The 17,155-nt window shown below is 38.7% G+C and overlaps 2 protein-coding genes across 6 annotated transcripts in view; one reads left to right on the top strand and one right to left on the bottom strand.

The window, feature by feature from the left end:
- Positions 1-17,155, bottom strand: part of TMCC1 (transmembrane and coiled-coil domain family 1) — a 131,142-nt gene that overhangs the window by 111,008 nt on the left and 2,979 nt on the right. For 2 of the 5 annotated variants that reach the window (XM_082768123.1, XM_082768121.1), the window contains exons 2-6: positions 13,812-13,953; positions 8,810-8,937; positions 4,264-4,423; positions 3,646-3,764; positions 1,163-1,221 (exon numbers count right to left, since the gene is read on the bottom strand). The gene's annotated coding sequence lies outside the window, so the exon portion shown is untranslated. The remainder of the gene's footprint in view (positions 1-1,162; positions 1,222-3,645; positions 3,765-4,263; positions 4,424-8,809; positions 8,938-13,811; positions 13,954-17,155) is intronic. The other 3 variants (XM_082768118.1, XM_082768117.1, XM_082768120.1) reach the window with 3 other exon arrangements.
- Positions 8,769-10,765, top strand: TRH (thyrotropin releasing hormone; the record flags this gene model as incomplete). The annotated part of the gene is made up of 2 exons (XM_082768124.1): positions 8,769-8,964; positions 10,179-10,765. 2 exons carry the CDS (start codon positions 8,769-8,771, stop codon positions 10,763-10,765), a joined length of 783 nt encoding a protein of 260 aa, XP_082624250.1.

The raw sequence follows: 17,155 nt of genomic DNA, 5'->3' as shown, positions 1-17,155 counted from the left end.
ATTCCTGGTCTTAGTATATACTTCACTGGTTATTTTTGTGCCTTTATTGTTCCATAAAGCATGATACCCATTATTTGGCCTATAGAACAGCTTTAATTATAATCTCTGTCCCCAAATGGCAGCTAAATACCCATTGATTCTCACCTCATGCTGTTTGTTCGCAAACAAATCCATTAGTCCAAAGCACCAGTGTAGAAGTCTACTGCTATTACAATGACCACGGAAGTTATTATAAAGATGCAAATTACATAAAGGTCTGTCATTTCATAGTTAGTAGTACAATATGAAAACCACATAACTTGAACAACTGATTGTGGGGATATTTTTTTTCTTTCTTTCTTTCTTCTTTTTTTTTTCCCCTAAGTATCTTTGTTGTGCATCAAGGTTTGTCTAGATGACTAGGAATGATGGGCTTGGGAACAGTTCTAAACTGAATACTCAATGAACTCCCCTCACATTAGCCAGGTAATTCACTCAGCCCTCCAAAGAAGGGACTTGATGACCTATTGTGCTCTACACAATCCTTAAATACACATTTGGAACATGAGCACCTCAGCACTGCATTACATCTCCAGTGGCTTCTGTGGTTAGCTAAGTACAGTGCAGATATCCCTGTCTGATTTCTGGCCATTAACCCTTTATATAGTGAAGGTCTGAATTTTAAGTAATGGCTTCCATTTTCACTGGTGACGTTAATGATTGATAAAATTGATAAACTAAAAAGCCCCTAATTATTTTTGTTCATAGGCTTTAAGGACATGGGGTGGGGCTAATGGACAATAACAGAAACTGTGAACTCTATCACTTACTATTTGCAAAGGTCCTCTCATAAAAGATCCATGCTGGAACTGGAGAGCAAGAACTCCAGTTGTCTTCCTCCTGCTGGTAATACCAAGCAACCAGCTTTTTTATGTTCTTGTCCTTACAAGTGGGAATAACTCTGTGCTGGATTTTATAGAACTACCATCCTTTCTTCTTCCAAATGCTTTTGAAACACTGCAGCAAAACTTACAAACTAACTGTACGTACCTCTGACTATCCTGATGGCTACCAAAACCCTTGAAATAACATATTTATACTAAATTATTTCATACACTTGTAACACATCATTGTCACTGTCTTGGGATGTACATTCTCATTTTTACTTCTGTATAGTACTTACCATGATGGGATTCTGATCTTCACTGTTGCTGCACCACAGGACTCTTAACAACCAGTAACCTAAAAGATAAAATGACCAGTCTTACTGCAGGAAGAGTAACACAAGGTGAGCAAATTTAAGCCTTCAGAAAATGAGACGACCAATTAACTTAGTAACTATTAAGACCAATAAAGACAAGTCAGAAGCAGGTTATCCATAACAAACACACACATAATAACGTATGCATACAGGCAAACAGAAACAAGGAGAGGAAGGGAGCAATACTTGAACAATATGTTATCCAATTCAGTGTCCTCAGCTGATATGACTGGCACCTGTAATTAATTTCGTTAATAACACCAAATATCTGGTCAGAATTCCTCTCTACATCTGATTCCGAGCTGCAGCTCCCTTAAGAATAGCTGCTTTTTGGGTACTGTATATAGGCAGGCAGAAACAGATCTGGCTTCTTGATGGGGTCATATCACTGGCACCACTTCCCTTTCTTATCAGACCAATGTGGTCAACATGAAACCAAAACACATTCACACTGTATTCTTAAAGCAAAGCTTGAGATTGCTTTGCTGAATATACCACTGAATAGCTTGCTGCCTTTTACAGCAAAAGAAAGCAACAACAGTAAATAAAATTAGTTATTTTTAAAGCAGCTATAGAAACTTCGGCATTTCAAAAAGGAAGATGTTCTACCATCAGCTACAAGGGCCAGTTCTGGACCTTTTCATTCTATTTTTACTCAGTCTTATTCATGCTCCCACTGTGGTCTCTGATCTCTACCTACTGGGTATGCATTAGGTACGTCAAACCATCAGGAGCTTCTGAGCCTTGTGTCTTTGACATTTGAACAAGCAGGGACTGTCAGGTGAGATTTTTACATGTGCTGTGTTGGTAATTCCTAGTGAACTTGACAGAAGAACTAGGTGCAAGCTGATGACTGGAAACTTTAACATCCTAACTAGCATTTTCAAATACTTTGTGCAAAACACTAAATCTCTTGTTGCCTCTTCTCTTGCACTCAAATTTACTCCTTTCACATCCAATTATGCTTTCTTCACCATAATTAGGATGTGTTAGCAGCAAGTATAAAGGCACAGCACAGAAGAAACAAGCATGTTTCTGCTTTAATTGCAATGGGAAGCAGTGATGTATTTACAAACCTTCCACTGACTTTACAAGTTACTTGACAGTGTCAATCAGGCTTGCTTCTTAAAAGGAAGGTGAATGTCCACCATTTCTGTCATACCAACCCAACTATCCCTGAATCTCTTGTTTCTGTATCACTAATTTCTCCACAGCTTAAAAGCAAAATTTTGGCAAGGTATACCAAACTGCTGAAATTTGTTTTGTCCAATGACTAATTCCCTGCTTGGAATAAAGCAGGGAATCTTTTGATTGCTGCTATTAGCAGCTGTGAGAAAACAACAGGCTGGGAAGCTGTTGGTTTTGATGCCTGGTGGGTCTTGTTTCATGAAATGACATTATTTGTTTTGAAAGATCTTGGACCGTCCCTGGAGCAAGAGACAAGGCACAATGATACTCTTTCTGAAGATGGCCACTTTCTTTCCATATTACAGGGTTCTCTCTCAATTAGAAAACTACAGAAATGACCCTGCATAAACATTACTGAGATAATTACAAACTAATTACAACAGTACAGTGAATCCATTGAGATCTTTAACTCCAAATTGCCACCATCCCAGAAGGAATAAACTGTGAGCTAGACTGACTCTTAAGTATACAATTAAGCCTGTCAAGTTCTGACTCCATAATATGCTGTTTAGTATTGAAAAGTCTATCAGTAAGCCAGTATGCGGGATTAATAAAATAATGCTTTGGTTTTGATTCCTCATGAAACTACAAAACAATTTAGCTGATACAAGCAACATGCTATTTATATTCCTTTTAGCAAAAGTTTTAATGCTACACAGGATATACCCCCCTCCCTTCTAATATAATAGCCTTCCCTAGCCTTTAGAGATTTCAACTAGTGAGGCGAGCTGTGTGCATTCCACGTGGAATTTACTCAGTAATTCTATTAAGAGCATCCCTGCACAGAAATTAATGTCCTCATCTCATTCAATACTTGTCCTATTCATTATTTAAAATAGAATACCTAATCTCTTCCTATATTAAGTTTCCTCAAAGGATTTTGTATTTGTTTCAAGGAATTCATGAAACTAAGCTTCAACACTTTTGTGTTTGCAAAACTACAAAACTTTTGGGCTTACAGTTAGAGCAGAACATTTTGCCATTTGTGGAATTTTTTGAAAGGAGAGTCAATTGAAAGTGCCAGAGCCTTCAAATCTGGCCCTTTACTTTTGTTCCTCACCGTTTTCCGGTCACATTTCAAGTGATACTCAGCATTAGCCAGTAGAGTTTCTAATGATTTCACCAGATTTTCTTGGACAATTCAGTTGACTGTATTTAACTAGCAGCTACCTTAAAAACGGCCCTGGATCTCATATCAGAAACAAGCTTTTCCTCACCTCCAATGCTTGTAGTAAGCAGCAGCAGCGCCAATGTTGGGGCTCAATACTGGAAGAAATAAAGTCCATGGTAGAGGAGATGCCTTCATTTCCACTCCTAGATTTTATCTTCCCAAGTACTGAAATGAATGGAAAAAGCATCATTAATCCTCATTATTTCTGTTTTTTGATGAAACTACAACAATACCAACTGGGATGTGACATGCTCTGCTACTGACTATAGTGAAGCTATAGTAAAACATTTGACCTGCCAAAAGAAAAATAATTTCTAAATTTCCAAGCAATACCAAGGCTACATATGGAAAATTACTTCCTTGTCTAATTACCATCATAGCAAGGAATCTGAATTCAATTTGTTCAACCTCAGTTTCCAGGTACTAGTTCTTATGCTTTTACTAGCATAAAGGCAGAAATCGCCCCACTGTTATCTTCCCCATGTACAAGGACATAAATGCAGTAACCAAGTCACCTTATACCTCTCTCATAAATTGTGAATGCTAAATTGAACTGGATGATAGCTGGACAACATTTTAACCAGAGTGACGCTAGCTTTGTCTGGGATTGGGGGTATTGTTTTGTCAGCTGTTAGTACAGAGATTATGGGATGGAAGATATTACCTGTCTCGCAAATCTATGTGTCTACTTGTGACTTAGAATGCTGCAGGTGGCAGTTTAAAAACATCCCATGTGCAATAGCTTGTTGAGGATGTACCACAGAAACAAGTTTCTGTCAGAAAATGCCTCTTCAAAACTGAAATACTTTGTAAATACATCTTGCCTGAAAAACAAAACAGAACGAAACAAAAAAACTTAGTTTTGAGAACAGCTTTCAAGCATGGCTGTTAAAGACGCAATGCCCACAGTGTAAGAGGATTAAGAGGACTGCTCAAATCCATTGACACTAGAGCTTCCTGACCGCTCCCAGATGCCTGATGGAGCGTGCAGGTAAAAGAGCATCCCATTGAGATTAAGACATTGGCACAAGACTCAAGGAAAAACTCCATTGGAACATAGTTGGTACAAACCCCACCTTTTGCTCCAAGGGCAAGATAAATTTTTGGCCTTCCTTCTTCATATATATATTAGTATGTGTGAACCTAGCTATTCATGCAAACTGTTTTTTAAAAAATCCTGACAAACAAGCCAATTTACATCACACTCTTCTTGCCTTGGGGAAGAGACAGCAAGAATAAACTCGTATGTGACAGATGCTAGTCACAATGCTTAATTCGTTCCAAATCTTTTATGTTAAAAAGCACAGAGAAAACGTGATTAAGTGAAGAAAAAACTGTAACAAAGTGAGATTAAAAAACTATTCAGAATTACTGAAGCCTTCAAACACATGACAAAAACATCCGTGTTGTAATTTATGGTTTTTTTTTCAATTTAGAAGGCATGCTTGGCTTAACAGCTTATTAAGAAAGCCTTGTAGGGAGCTAACAACAGAATTCTTAACAACTTTACTGTACTGTTTCACTTTTTGAAATAAATATTTAAAAATGCAGTTCTCATTCCATCTATGCCCACTTTAATTTATAGCCCAGTAAATTAATTTTTTAAACTCAGGTATGGTATCATAAGACACCATAAGGAGTTATTACACCCAGGAAATGCCAGGCAGCTAGTGCAAAGTGAATGTCACTCCTTATGAGGCTCACAGTGACTGATGCAATAGCAGCTCCCAAATCTATGGCATTAGTATTTGATTGTGGTAGAAATACTATAATGGAGAACAAGACCTGTCAGCTTGTCCACAGAAATTGAGGGGACACTGGTTTTCGATGGGTGGACAGTCTTACAAAGAAAATAACCTAGGATAAGGTGGCAGACTGGGCAATGAGTGCATCTCGTGCATTAGACCATGCACATGCATGCCTAATTGCTGCATGTGCATTAAGAGAATCAGTAAAAGGTCTCTGCGAGGAACAGCTCCTGCTGTACCTAAGCTTGAGCTACACATGCAAGCATTCTATGCTGTCCGAATTAACTTCAGACTGGAGGGAGAACTGCATGCTAAGAATTATTTCCAACTCAGGCTTTGTACAGATTCTCACACTGGAGATATGTGTCAAGTGAAGATTTATTAAATTGCACTCTTCCAAAGTACAAGTCTTAGCAATCCTATCATTTCTTGGTAGCCAAGAGATTCAGTATGTCAACTGCTGTACCACAGCAATGAAACTGCTGTACCACAGACAAGTGAAATCTGACTCATTCACTCAGTGCTAAGATGAAATACATTCATATGGGAGGCTATTTTTAATATCAGATTCTTAGCTGTTCCTTGAATTAATATTTCTATATGGCTTTGTATATATGAAAGTGTTTCAGCTATTTAAACTTCTGTTTTTCCCATCTATCTTTTTTCAAGAGCAATGCTTCAAAGGGCAGGAGGATTTTTTTAAACTCAATTCAATATATGAATCATTACAAATCAGAGAGAGACAAATTCTAAGGCTAGCCATAGTAAAATTGAAGGAAAAATTTGGCTCCCACAGAAATCCAAAAAAGTAAAATAGATTCCATTTTCGATATAATCGTTAGAGATACAGTTAAAATGCCATGAGCCCCAAACTCTAACCCTTCAGCAAATCTGGAACAAGTACACTGACATCCATGACTACTCTCAAATTACAACAGGGTAATTAATATCAAAAGGCACATCTATATACAATTTTTGATACATTCTTCCTGAGATATTAAGACAAAATTCAAGAGATGACATTCTCAGGGCAGAAGGTTGAGGTAATAGCTGCATTCCACTACAGTCACTCCAAGAACGTCAGCTTTTATTTCACAAAGAACTGATAACAAGGCTCTTGTGTATTTTCTGGTCCATCACATAAAGTTGAATGGGGTAGGGGGAAAAGCTCCACAAGATGACCATTTTCTGTTAAATTCAGATGGGTAGTAAGTCACTTTGATAACAAAACAACTAACTTCATCCGTTTTTAATTTTATGGAGTATTTTCATTATCTGTTCAGATGTAAAATGGTGCCTTTCTTCACCTATGCCCAGTATTTGTTGCCCAAAATATAGCTGAAATGGTGCAAGAGCTACAAATCCCGGACAACAGAAAGGAAAGAGAGATTTGGAGATTTTTACTGCTTCTTTATGCATCAAACACGCCCTGCATGAATTTGCTCCATAGGCTAGCAAGAGTCAACTTAAAACTAACTGGAGTAGCAGCAGAGGCAATCTTACAGGCCACGTGAAGACCCACATTACCTATAAGTATAATGGATCCACTTTTACGTGCAGTGCTTTTAAGAGTATCGCCAAAATGCCTTGTGTCTCAGGCTGTGGCACAGCACCCTAGAGAGGTACTAAAATGCCAGTGTCCTGGCCATGTTTTAATATCTAACACTACGTATCTGTATTCTAGCATACTGTTTATGGAAAATCTATGCCAAGAAAATATGGAATTCTAAGACAGAAACTGTTCAGTGTTATTCAGAAAAAGAACCCATTGTATAAACTTATTTAAATGTAATCAATTACATTTTAAAATTTTCTTCCTTACCTTGATAAATTACCTCTCTTTGCATTTATTCCATAGTATTTGTTTAATAGAAGATACACAAGCTTCTTTTTATTTTTTTATTAAGCAGAAAAAAAGAAAAAAAAAACACATCTCCTTTTTCTCTCTGATGGTTTACATAAAATTCAATACAGTCTCTTTGGAGAATGGAAAAAACAGCAGGTTTTTCCATTCAGGTCCAGTAAAGATATAAGGAAGTCAGCAAATAACCATCACAGTTTTAAAGTGCATTCAAAATGCAGATCTCTGACATCAGTAAAAAAAAAAAAAAAAAAAAAAAAAAAAAAAAAAAGCAACAACACATCACCTACATTACCTCACAGCTATTTGCATAAAGGGTCCAGAGGCAGTACAGTATAAGTACGGCGACACAAGCCGTCCAAAGAGAACTTAGCAACAGTTTTATTGGATACTGCATGTGTCTGTAGCAGAAAAAGGGCAACTTTGAAGCTCAGATGTGTTCAATCCTTTAAAGCTGTTTGCAATCTCTTGCCAGATGCACCTAGCAAAAATCTGAAACTACAAACCAGGTAAGTTATCAAATCATTTCCTTTTAGCTGATTCTAACTTTCCTTCTAAAAATTGTTCTAAGCCAAATAGCCTATGTGATATTCTTAGGGCTGTTATCCAAGGACATTACCAGAGGTGATAGAAACCTGCCAATATGATAATATACTCATCTATTTTAAAAATGCATAGAACTTGTTAACATTGTGTATTTCTTTTATGTTCTGAGGATGTAACTAAGCTAAATGATTGCTATAGTAATATTAAAGATATATTCCATTCTATTGAAGGAAGTCTGCTTACTGGAAAATAAATCAGTGGCAAGTGCTTTAGAAATTCCAGTGCTAGCTGGTAGAAACAGAAAAACACTTGCTATCTAGGCAAGTGGTAATAGAGGATACAGTTATTATTGTCTCTGCAAAAGATGTTAGCTGCTTTCACAATGCAAGGAACCTCCCTAACTAACAGAAGATAGCACAGCTATCTTCTTATATGGGCAAATGCAAAAACACACAAGTACCTTAAATATATAGAAATAGATATTTAAAGCCTGGCTGTTAAAGTTGGACTTTAACTGAAGGTGGAATGGAAGTGTTGTAAACCACATTATTTTAAAATAAACCCTTGGCAAAAGAAATTGCCTGTTGGAGATTGTTAGTGCAGGTTTACATGTGTGTACCTCATGTAGGACAACAGTTAATACAAGGTTCAATAGGGAAATTATTTTTGCCTCTTGGCAAAAGGCAGAGCAAGATCACTGGTTTTCCAGATCATCTGTGTATCATGAAGTTAGGTGTTTGAAATGCTCATATTTATACTGCCAGAAAAAAAATGAATGAGTACTTGGTCTCAATTATGAAGAATTTACAGATTCTCTGAAGAATATAAAATAAACTGAGAGGTCTGTAACAGAAATCAAGAGGGACCTTCATATGAGACTTCAATCCCTACAACAATGCCGTAGTTCTTTTTCAGTGTCTGGCAATATGGCTATTATTGCTAGAATTCTTTTGCTCCATCCTCCTCCCCTGTTGTTCTCTCTCCCATGGAAGTTGCAGGAACTCCTGTCTCACAATGCTGTCTATCCAGCTGCCACTGCTACTCCTCTGCCTGACCTTGTCTGGTGTTTGCCTCAATGGGGGGCAGCCCCTTCCAGAAGCAAGTGAGAACATGGGAAGAAGTCCCCTGGATAACATCCTGCAGAGATCTGAAAGCTTCATCCTTCAGTCTGTCCTCAAGAAAGCTGAAAAGAAAGAAGAGATGAATAAAGGTATATGTAATACTGGGTACATCCCTTTGGTAATGCTGGTGTATTTCTTGGCTGAGATTATTAGATCCAATGTATTTACTTCCCAGATTCTAATGTATATATTTATTACTCCAACTAAGGTAAAGGGAGGGATAGCCCATCTGCTGTAATATACTGGCACACTTCTCAAAAGGCGCTTTCTTCTCTACTACCTCCTACCTTAGGCAATGCCACACCATCACTGAGTAAGATGCTGCATAGAAAAGGTAGAAGCCTGTCACAAAACATCTGCCTGTCTGTCAAGTACTTTTCTAGGAAAGCTCCAAGAGGACATATGGGAGGACATTCTGCAGTTTTGGACCCTGTATTTAATGCTAATTGCAGGTGGGAGTGCTCCCGTTCACCTTCTACCTCAACCTTCTGGCTTCTACACCCCAACAGAGGTGGGCTTTTCCATGTGTGGCTGGGAATGCAGAGGCTGTCCTAGTGCCATTCCCCTCCTGACAGCTTGCAGATGCTCTGCTCCCACCAGTCACAGCAGTGGAAGCAGATCACACTTGGAGACTATAGCAGCACATAGGGGCCTGCCACCAACAAAAAGCACAGAGCGGGCAGAGGAGCTGGCCCTAAGGGCCCCATAGAAAAGGAATTCCTCCCTCCTCACATGAATGCTGAGAGCTGGCCATGTCAATCTAAGGCATGAAACACTAAGCAGAGCTTAAGAATAAGTAAGAGATACTTATGGCTGTTGGAAATACTGAGCTAGCATTCAAATGTCCACATTCCTGCTTCTACCTGTGTTTCAACCCTGCCCTTTCTCTATCTCATGCTGTATCCAACCCTCCCTGCTCCCAGTTACTGCAGCTGATTTCTTCCGTCTACCCAGCATCTTTTATTCACCCTGCTACACCTTTACCTGAATCTGACTTGCTTCTGCGAAGTCTAAATCAACCAACACATTACCCTTTGTCACTGCATGTCTTCCCACTTGGTTTGCACCTAGTTCCTAATATATCAATCTACCCTTGGAAAAAAAAAAAAAAAAAAAAAAAAGTGCCAGAATTGTTTTGACAGAGACCATCTAGAGTAATCAAATTCAAGACAACACAGTTACCAGTGCAAATAAATGGGTATAATGAGCAACAGATTATAATCTGCACTGTAGAACTCCACAAATTCACATTTCTTTAGAGAGGATTATGGAGGTTCATTAACATTATTCTTCCCTTGGACAGGATTAAATGCCCCTCTGCCAGAATGGCTTTCCAAAAGACAACACCCCGGAAAAAGATACATAAGTGACCTGGAAAAGAGACAGCATCCTGGAAAAAGAGATGTCAAGGAAGAAGCATCTTATGGGGACATTCAGAAGAGGCAGCATCCAGGGAAAAGGGAGGTAGAAGATGACCTTGCCAGCTATCTGGAGCTGAAAAAGCGACAGCATCCTGGCAGAAGGTCGCCGTGGGACCAACATGCGGACATCTCTAGTGCACGTCTGACTTACTTGAATGGGTTATCCAAAAGACAGCATCCAGGGAGAGGGTATCTGATGCATAAACATCAGCATCCTAGCAAGAGAGGCTGGAATGATGAGCTAGACCTAAGTGACCATGATGGGGAGAAACGCCAGCACCCTGGAAAAAGGCACTGGGATACTGATAACCCAGATTATGCAGGTCCCTGTGACCTTCAGGAGTCCTCCACCTGTAACACAGGCAGTTTGTGGGTTGATTTACCAGAAAAATTTAGCAAAGACAGGGTAGAAGAAAAACGTCAGCACCCAGGAAGGAGATCAACATGGGAGAGTGAAACAGAGGAATGAGAAAGTAATTGTGTATCATTTGCATTTGGTGAAGTAAATTGCCAGAACACTAAAAAATTCTGTTCACTCCCTTTTGGCTTCCTGCTGCTGATCTCTGCACTACCTTCCAGTGAGTGAGAGTCCCCATTTAAGCTAATGGCTTTGTCACAAACTTAAAGTAATGGAACAGAAGCAATCAGTTGAATGGCCCAGGCAAGTACTGAGGGTCTTCGACTCCCCCACTCTGTGAAGTTAAGAGTGCTCTGTTCCTTATGGTCCTAGACCCCAGAATAATCCTATGTGCGGTCTTAAACAGGATCTTTAATATCTGTTCAGCTGCTACTCAAGAATAATTGCATGACTTCCTCTCATGTCAGTGAAATCAGTACATGAATTGGAAGAAAAAAGTATAACATGCAAATTATTTCAAAATGAAATTGAGTAGGTTTTCAATTCTAAATGATATATTAATGAGACCCTGTGCACTACAATCTATCTAGACAGTAAGCACTGAACAGAGATAGGAACTGTTCCAAGTGCAAAAGATTAGATGACTGGCTTCATAGTTTGCCTTGGAACTGCACCAAGGAATCATTTCATCTAGGAGGCTGCATAGTTCAAAGGGTTAACGAATCCCAGAGCAACTCAACCCAAGCTGTGAACTTTGCTGTGTACACCCCAAACTAGAACTCCCACCCTGTTGTGTCCACATTTCAGTCACTCCTCTTGAAATCACTCCGTCTCCTTAGATGTTTAAAATTGAAACAAATTTTCTTTCTGATATCTATCTTTTCTTCTGATACAGATTTCTGATTTTTCCCCTCTCAAAGGAATGCTTTTCCCTTCTGTGGTCGGACTCCCAAAAGTATTTATTTGATATGAATGGTTCAATAAACATCAATAGTAAACTCTGGGTGTCCTTACTGGTGGTGCAAAACATACTGTAATAGAGTGAAAAACTTAAAACCAACCCAAGCTAAACAAAAATAAATGAACATCCAGGGATATTTTTCAGTGGAAAGTTTTTGCATGCTGGTCAGCCCACGTTTATACCTAAAACCGGTTTGCTACTAAAGTGGAAGGGTGATTTGCATATAGATATATTCCCTTTTTCAATCTTCTACCTGTATGATACACAAGTACAAAGATCTGGGCTAAACCCTATCACCTCGCTCACTGGGAACTTCTACTATTTGAGAATGATCTTGGCAAGCAAAACGTGGTTTAAGTTCGAGGCAGATTCATTTTAAACAATGGAAGAAAGGTTGACTGATCTACCTCCTCAAACCTTCTCAATTCCATGATTTCTGTGCAACATATAGCAAGACACACAGACATGCAAGTCACTGAAGACGAAAAAATTAATTTCACCAGTCTTGTGCTGTATGCTTGCAGGATGGCTTTGCTGTAGCTAAGCTCTACTGGATGTGACCAATTACTATGTTTGTACATGCACACATAGAAACAAATAGAATTGTATAAACAATTTATACAAAATTAAAACACTTCTACACGGGCTTGCACTGTTCATATCATGGGCTGCAAACACTGAAATCTTTTGTGTGTTTTATTCAAGGTTTCTACTGTCAGAGAAAGATGCCATTACGTGAGGTATGTACTTCATTCACTGTACTAGCAGTAGGGAGAATAAAAATAGAAGTCCGATTTCCTGGTCACAGCTAAACACAAGATTTACTGATTCTTGCAGTTAATGCACATTTACAGAGTGCAGTCTTGGTCACATGATTTCTTGTACACTCAAAGATGTTAGAGCACGTCAATATTTCACTATAATGTGTTTTTTTTTTTTAACAAATGAGTATGTTTTCCATTCACATTCACCTTTCTCAATACCATCAAAACATGTTATATGCCTTGAGTGTTCTCTCTAAAAATGGTTGTTTCCCCACTCTCTGCCTCAGAGCACATCCTTTGTTATAGAAGTTAATTCCTCCATATGACTTAATTACCCTAACAAAGAATAATTAACGATCTCAGCAAGTTTGACGGAAGATAGATACTCCCAGGTTGATCAACACTCTACTTGTTTGTCAAACAGTTTCTACCTTTGGAGACAACGTACTGTTCAATGTATGTGACAACTGGCAGACCTGTTTTACTGACAGGGGTTTTCTAATTAAAAAGTGCTGAACAAATCCTCAGAGGAGGTAGCTAGCAACATTCCGTACACTCCAAATTCCTTTAGCAAGTTTTCTCTATACAGTGCTTTCTAAAATGCTCGTTTCATTTCACAAGCGAAAAAAAAAAAAGATTTCTATAAAGATTACCATTTCATATACCATTTCCTGCAATGAATCGATGCTTCTTACAGATCGGTAGTACTACACAAGACTAGAACACTTGCTATAAAATGTCCAAAATAAGGAAAAAAACAAACAAACAAACAAAAAAAACCACTACCAAGTGGATAAATATGGGCAACAGCAAAAACACAACACAGTTCCTGCAAGACAAGGATGCTGCTGGAACTGCTACAAGAAAGCCAGGGTTGGGTCAGGGAGAGAAGCACGACTGCCCAGGTCAAAGTAGTTAATGTGCAGCAAAAACAGCTGTTTCACCATGTTCAGTTACTGCTAATTCTCAGAATAACTTTATTATCAATAAACCAACCACTTACTAAAAAGGAAGGTATGTGTCGTCCTCTCCATGTGGCCAGTGAGAGCTAGCACAAGTGATTTTATGTAAGTCTAATTTTTCTATCAGCTATATTTTAGGTTCTGAGTGCTTGAGTATTTATTGAGCTGTCAAGCTTATCCAGCATCTAGGCCTATAGCTTTTCACTTTGACTAACCAGAAAAGAACCAGCTTCTGCACTGTAATGCTTTGCTTCTTTGAATGGCAAATATAGCACAATCCCTTAGCAACACAAACTACACGGATATGTACTTCTTATTTATAAAATAAGAATTTGATAACTGCACATCTCATATAACCTTATTTCTATTTTATACCTTCCCTTCCCTGTCACCTTTTATTAGAATTTAACATCTATGCAAATATCTATGTGTTACCAGCTTTGTTCAGGGACACGTGTAAATGTACTTACACGTTCTGATTCTGCCTCCAAGTGGCAAAGCCCCCTGAGCGCACTGCCTGTCTGTGAGTCCTTGGGGAACAACAGCAAGGAACAGACTTGGTCCAAAGATCACAAGAGTCAGTGGAAAAATATCCCTCGTCTTCTGCAGAACCTGGATATAGACAATAAAAAATCAAAGCTGTGCATTGGCCCTGATCTGGCACAACAGGCATGCAAATTCTTATTTCCAGATCTAATTACAACAATGCTGCATAGATGAGTTCTTTGTTTATTCTACACCAATTTCACATTTCTGGTATATTACCAGTTATTAAGACATAAGGGAATTTGATTCCTAAACAACACCCTACACAAGCGTCTTCAAAATGAGGTTTGTTTTCAAAGGTAGGGGAAAGGTGAAGGGAATAAGCTGTATAATTAACATTTCCTGCAATTTTCAACTCCTCTCACCACTATTGCTCTGGGCCCCCTCCCACACACTTACCAGCCTTGATCTCTTTGCTAAACCACTCTAATTAGCATGTGCTGAGTCTTTCCAAGGGACATACAACTTCAACAAACCCCTTTATTGCTACTTTTAATGACTCTAAGTTGAAGAAAGTTTAAAAACATCACCGCCACAGCTGAAGCAGAGTCACTGCTTGCCTGGTAACTCACTCATTTAACATTAAATGTCCAACTGCAATTTTAAAGTACCTGTCAGGACACCACTATAAATAAAAACTGTGATCAAAAACAGTCAAGTGGAAGGGAAGCACGGAAGGAGGGGTGAGTCTAGTCTGAACAGAGACATGACAGAAGAGGTGCAAGGGGGACAATCTTTGTTTTTGGGAAACAGATGTACAGACTATGTTCATTGGAGTGCAGAAGTCTCACTTCCCTCCCAACATGAACAACGTGAAGCCCACTCCTACAGGATAACGAGGGAGGATTTGAGTTGAGCACAGAGACATTTGGTAAAAACTGGGAAAATTCCTTGAGAACACCAGTTTATCTGCTGGCCTTGAGATTACTTTTAGAGCTGTGTGAAGACATTTGTATTTTGTTTTCCTTGACAAAACCACTGTAGCTTAAAAGCCCTAAGAAGGAAACAAAGAAAGGGATATTTGTCAATTATCTGCCAACTCGCTTTGTCTGCCTACATGAGATGAAGGCGGGGAGGGAAGGGGAAGGTAAATGAGAAACAAATCTTACTAGATCACAGATTACATTGGCATGCTAGAGCGTGATGTAGGTCCCTGACAGAGGGGAGCATCAGACTCTAATCTAACGGATTGATCCTAGCCAAAAGGCAAAGACAGCTCTGGAGTTCCTTTCAGCCACGTTGGTTTGAACCAGCAGCTAGAGATCCAGACAAGCAAGCAGCATCCCAGACAGCCTGACAGGGCAGCATTCAGTGACTCAGGGGATGCCCTCCTCCTTCACTCACAGCCCATGAAACTGTGCCTTCTCACGTTCACAGGAACTGGGACGAGGGAAAATCTGGAAAACACAGAAATACTCCTGCAAAATGTGATGGAGGTAAACCAGGATCCGATTTGCCATATCAGAGGAAGTTAGTTTATTAAAGTGTCTATACTGAATCATAGCCAGATGCAACTCAGTATGATTCAGTATAGACACTTTAATAGCTGCCAGGAATATGGAAAATGAGGTAATGAATGGGAAAAAAAGGGAAAGTGACCTGCTTTGAAACGGATGTCTGAAATACGATTGTTGCTTTAACTAATTTTCACAGAGAAGCATATGTTTCCAGCATCATTTCCCTCTTGATTCTGAAACTGGTACTGATCTATGGGGTGCCTGAATAAGCTACTGTAAAGAGAGGAGGAAAAAGAAAAGCCAAGACGAATGAAAAACATAATCGGTCATTATGAAGGGTTCTCAGAGCCAAAGCAGTCAAGACAAAAAGCAAACGCACCATTAGAAGAAGGTTTCTGAACATGCAGGTTGTGATGAAGATGATACAAACTACAGCCCTGCAAAAGAACCACAAATCATTGTCTGCCAAGCAGCCTCCTCCTTCTGTGCAACAAGGGGGTAGATAGAGGGCTATTAATTTCAGATATGCTGCTAGGATGGGAATTGGCTGCTGTACAAGCAACCCTGTAGGGGAAAAAGAAGACATGAGATGCAACCAAATATGGGTCTGCTTGAAATCTGAAATGAATACTGATCACAGACTAGTCATGATGGTGTGTACCGATCCTATAGGTACAACATTAAACAAAATGTGAACATGTGGGAATTTTGAATCTTCCACTCCTCTTTATAATTCAACTTCTATATTCAAAAGCGGTGACATTCCACTACACCCAGGACCAATATGCCAGGTTCTTCTGCTCTAAGGGAGCAGATAAATTTGTGTAGATTGCTGTCCTGCTGGTACTGAAGCAGTTAAGAGGCAAATCAGACAAATGGGATTCAAAAAGTTGTCAGCTGCAGCTCTTAAAAATCATGCTGTCAATTTTGATTGATGAGTCTGCAAACACAGGAAAAACACAGTTTTGGCATGGAAATGTAGCTGCTTCTATCTTCTCTATGCAGACTAATTAAACAACTTTGCTTTGTATCAAAATGTTTACTTTAAGCAGATTGAGTATATTGAATGTATGAGTTTCATTAAAAGTGACAAATACACAATTTTTTAGTACTCTGAACAAAAACTACGGAAAACGTTGGTTGGCATCCACCTATAATCAAAAACTAAGGAACAAACTGTGATCATTTTGGGTTACTGGAAAAAAACAAAACTTTCAGTTTCAGAAGATTTTTTTTTTTTTTTTTTTTTTAAGTTTACCATTAAATTACAAAATCGAATTTAGGTCAATTTCAAAACACAGCATTTATTTAGATTAAGTAATTGTTTAGTTTAGGGAAAATTTAGGAAGAACATTCTCATTTTCTACTCTTTGCTTCCACCCTAACTCTATATTGAACTCAACACTTATTTTTCAGTTGTTTTTTGTTGTTTGTTTTTGTTTTGTTTTTGTTTCCCAATGAATAACCCTTATTTGTGCATAGATGTTCCACTGCATTCCTTGAGAAGCAGACAGGTATTATTCAGAAATACTTCTAGTCTATGCTTACCACTCTTTTGCTGGGATCAATTTCCATTATTTTACATTCCAAATGCCACTAAGGTTATTAAAAGAAGTTGAAGAGCGTAAGCGAGCCTAACTGTAATACATTTCTGACAGAATTGCACTATGGCTACAGGACTGAGAGCTTCCATCTTCTAAATTCCATCCCCACAAAAGTCTCTACTCTTGTATATTAGTAGCAACCACCAAGTTAGCACCCGACTGAGTCCTAAAATTCAGTTTTAGGTATTCCAACAGCTCACAAACGTA

The sequence above is a fragment of the Aythya marila genome (assembly GCF_965140915.1).
Source record: "Aythya marila genome assembly, chromosome: 10".
Lineage (NCBI taxonomy): Eukaryota > Metazoa > Chordata > Aves > Anseriformes > Anatidae > Aythya > Aythya marila.
This window is presented reverse-complemented; position numbering and strand designations above follow the sequence as displayed.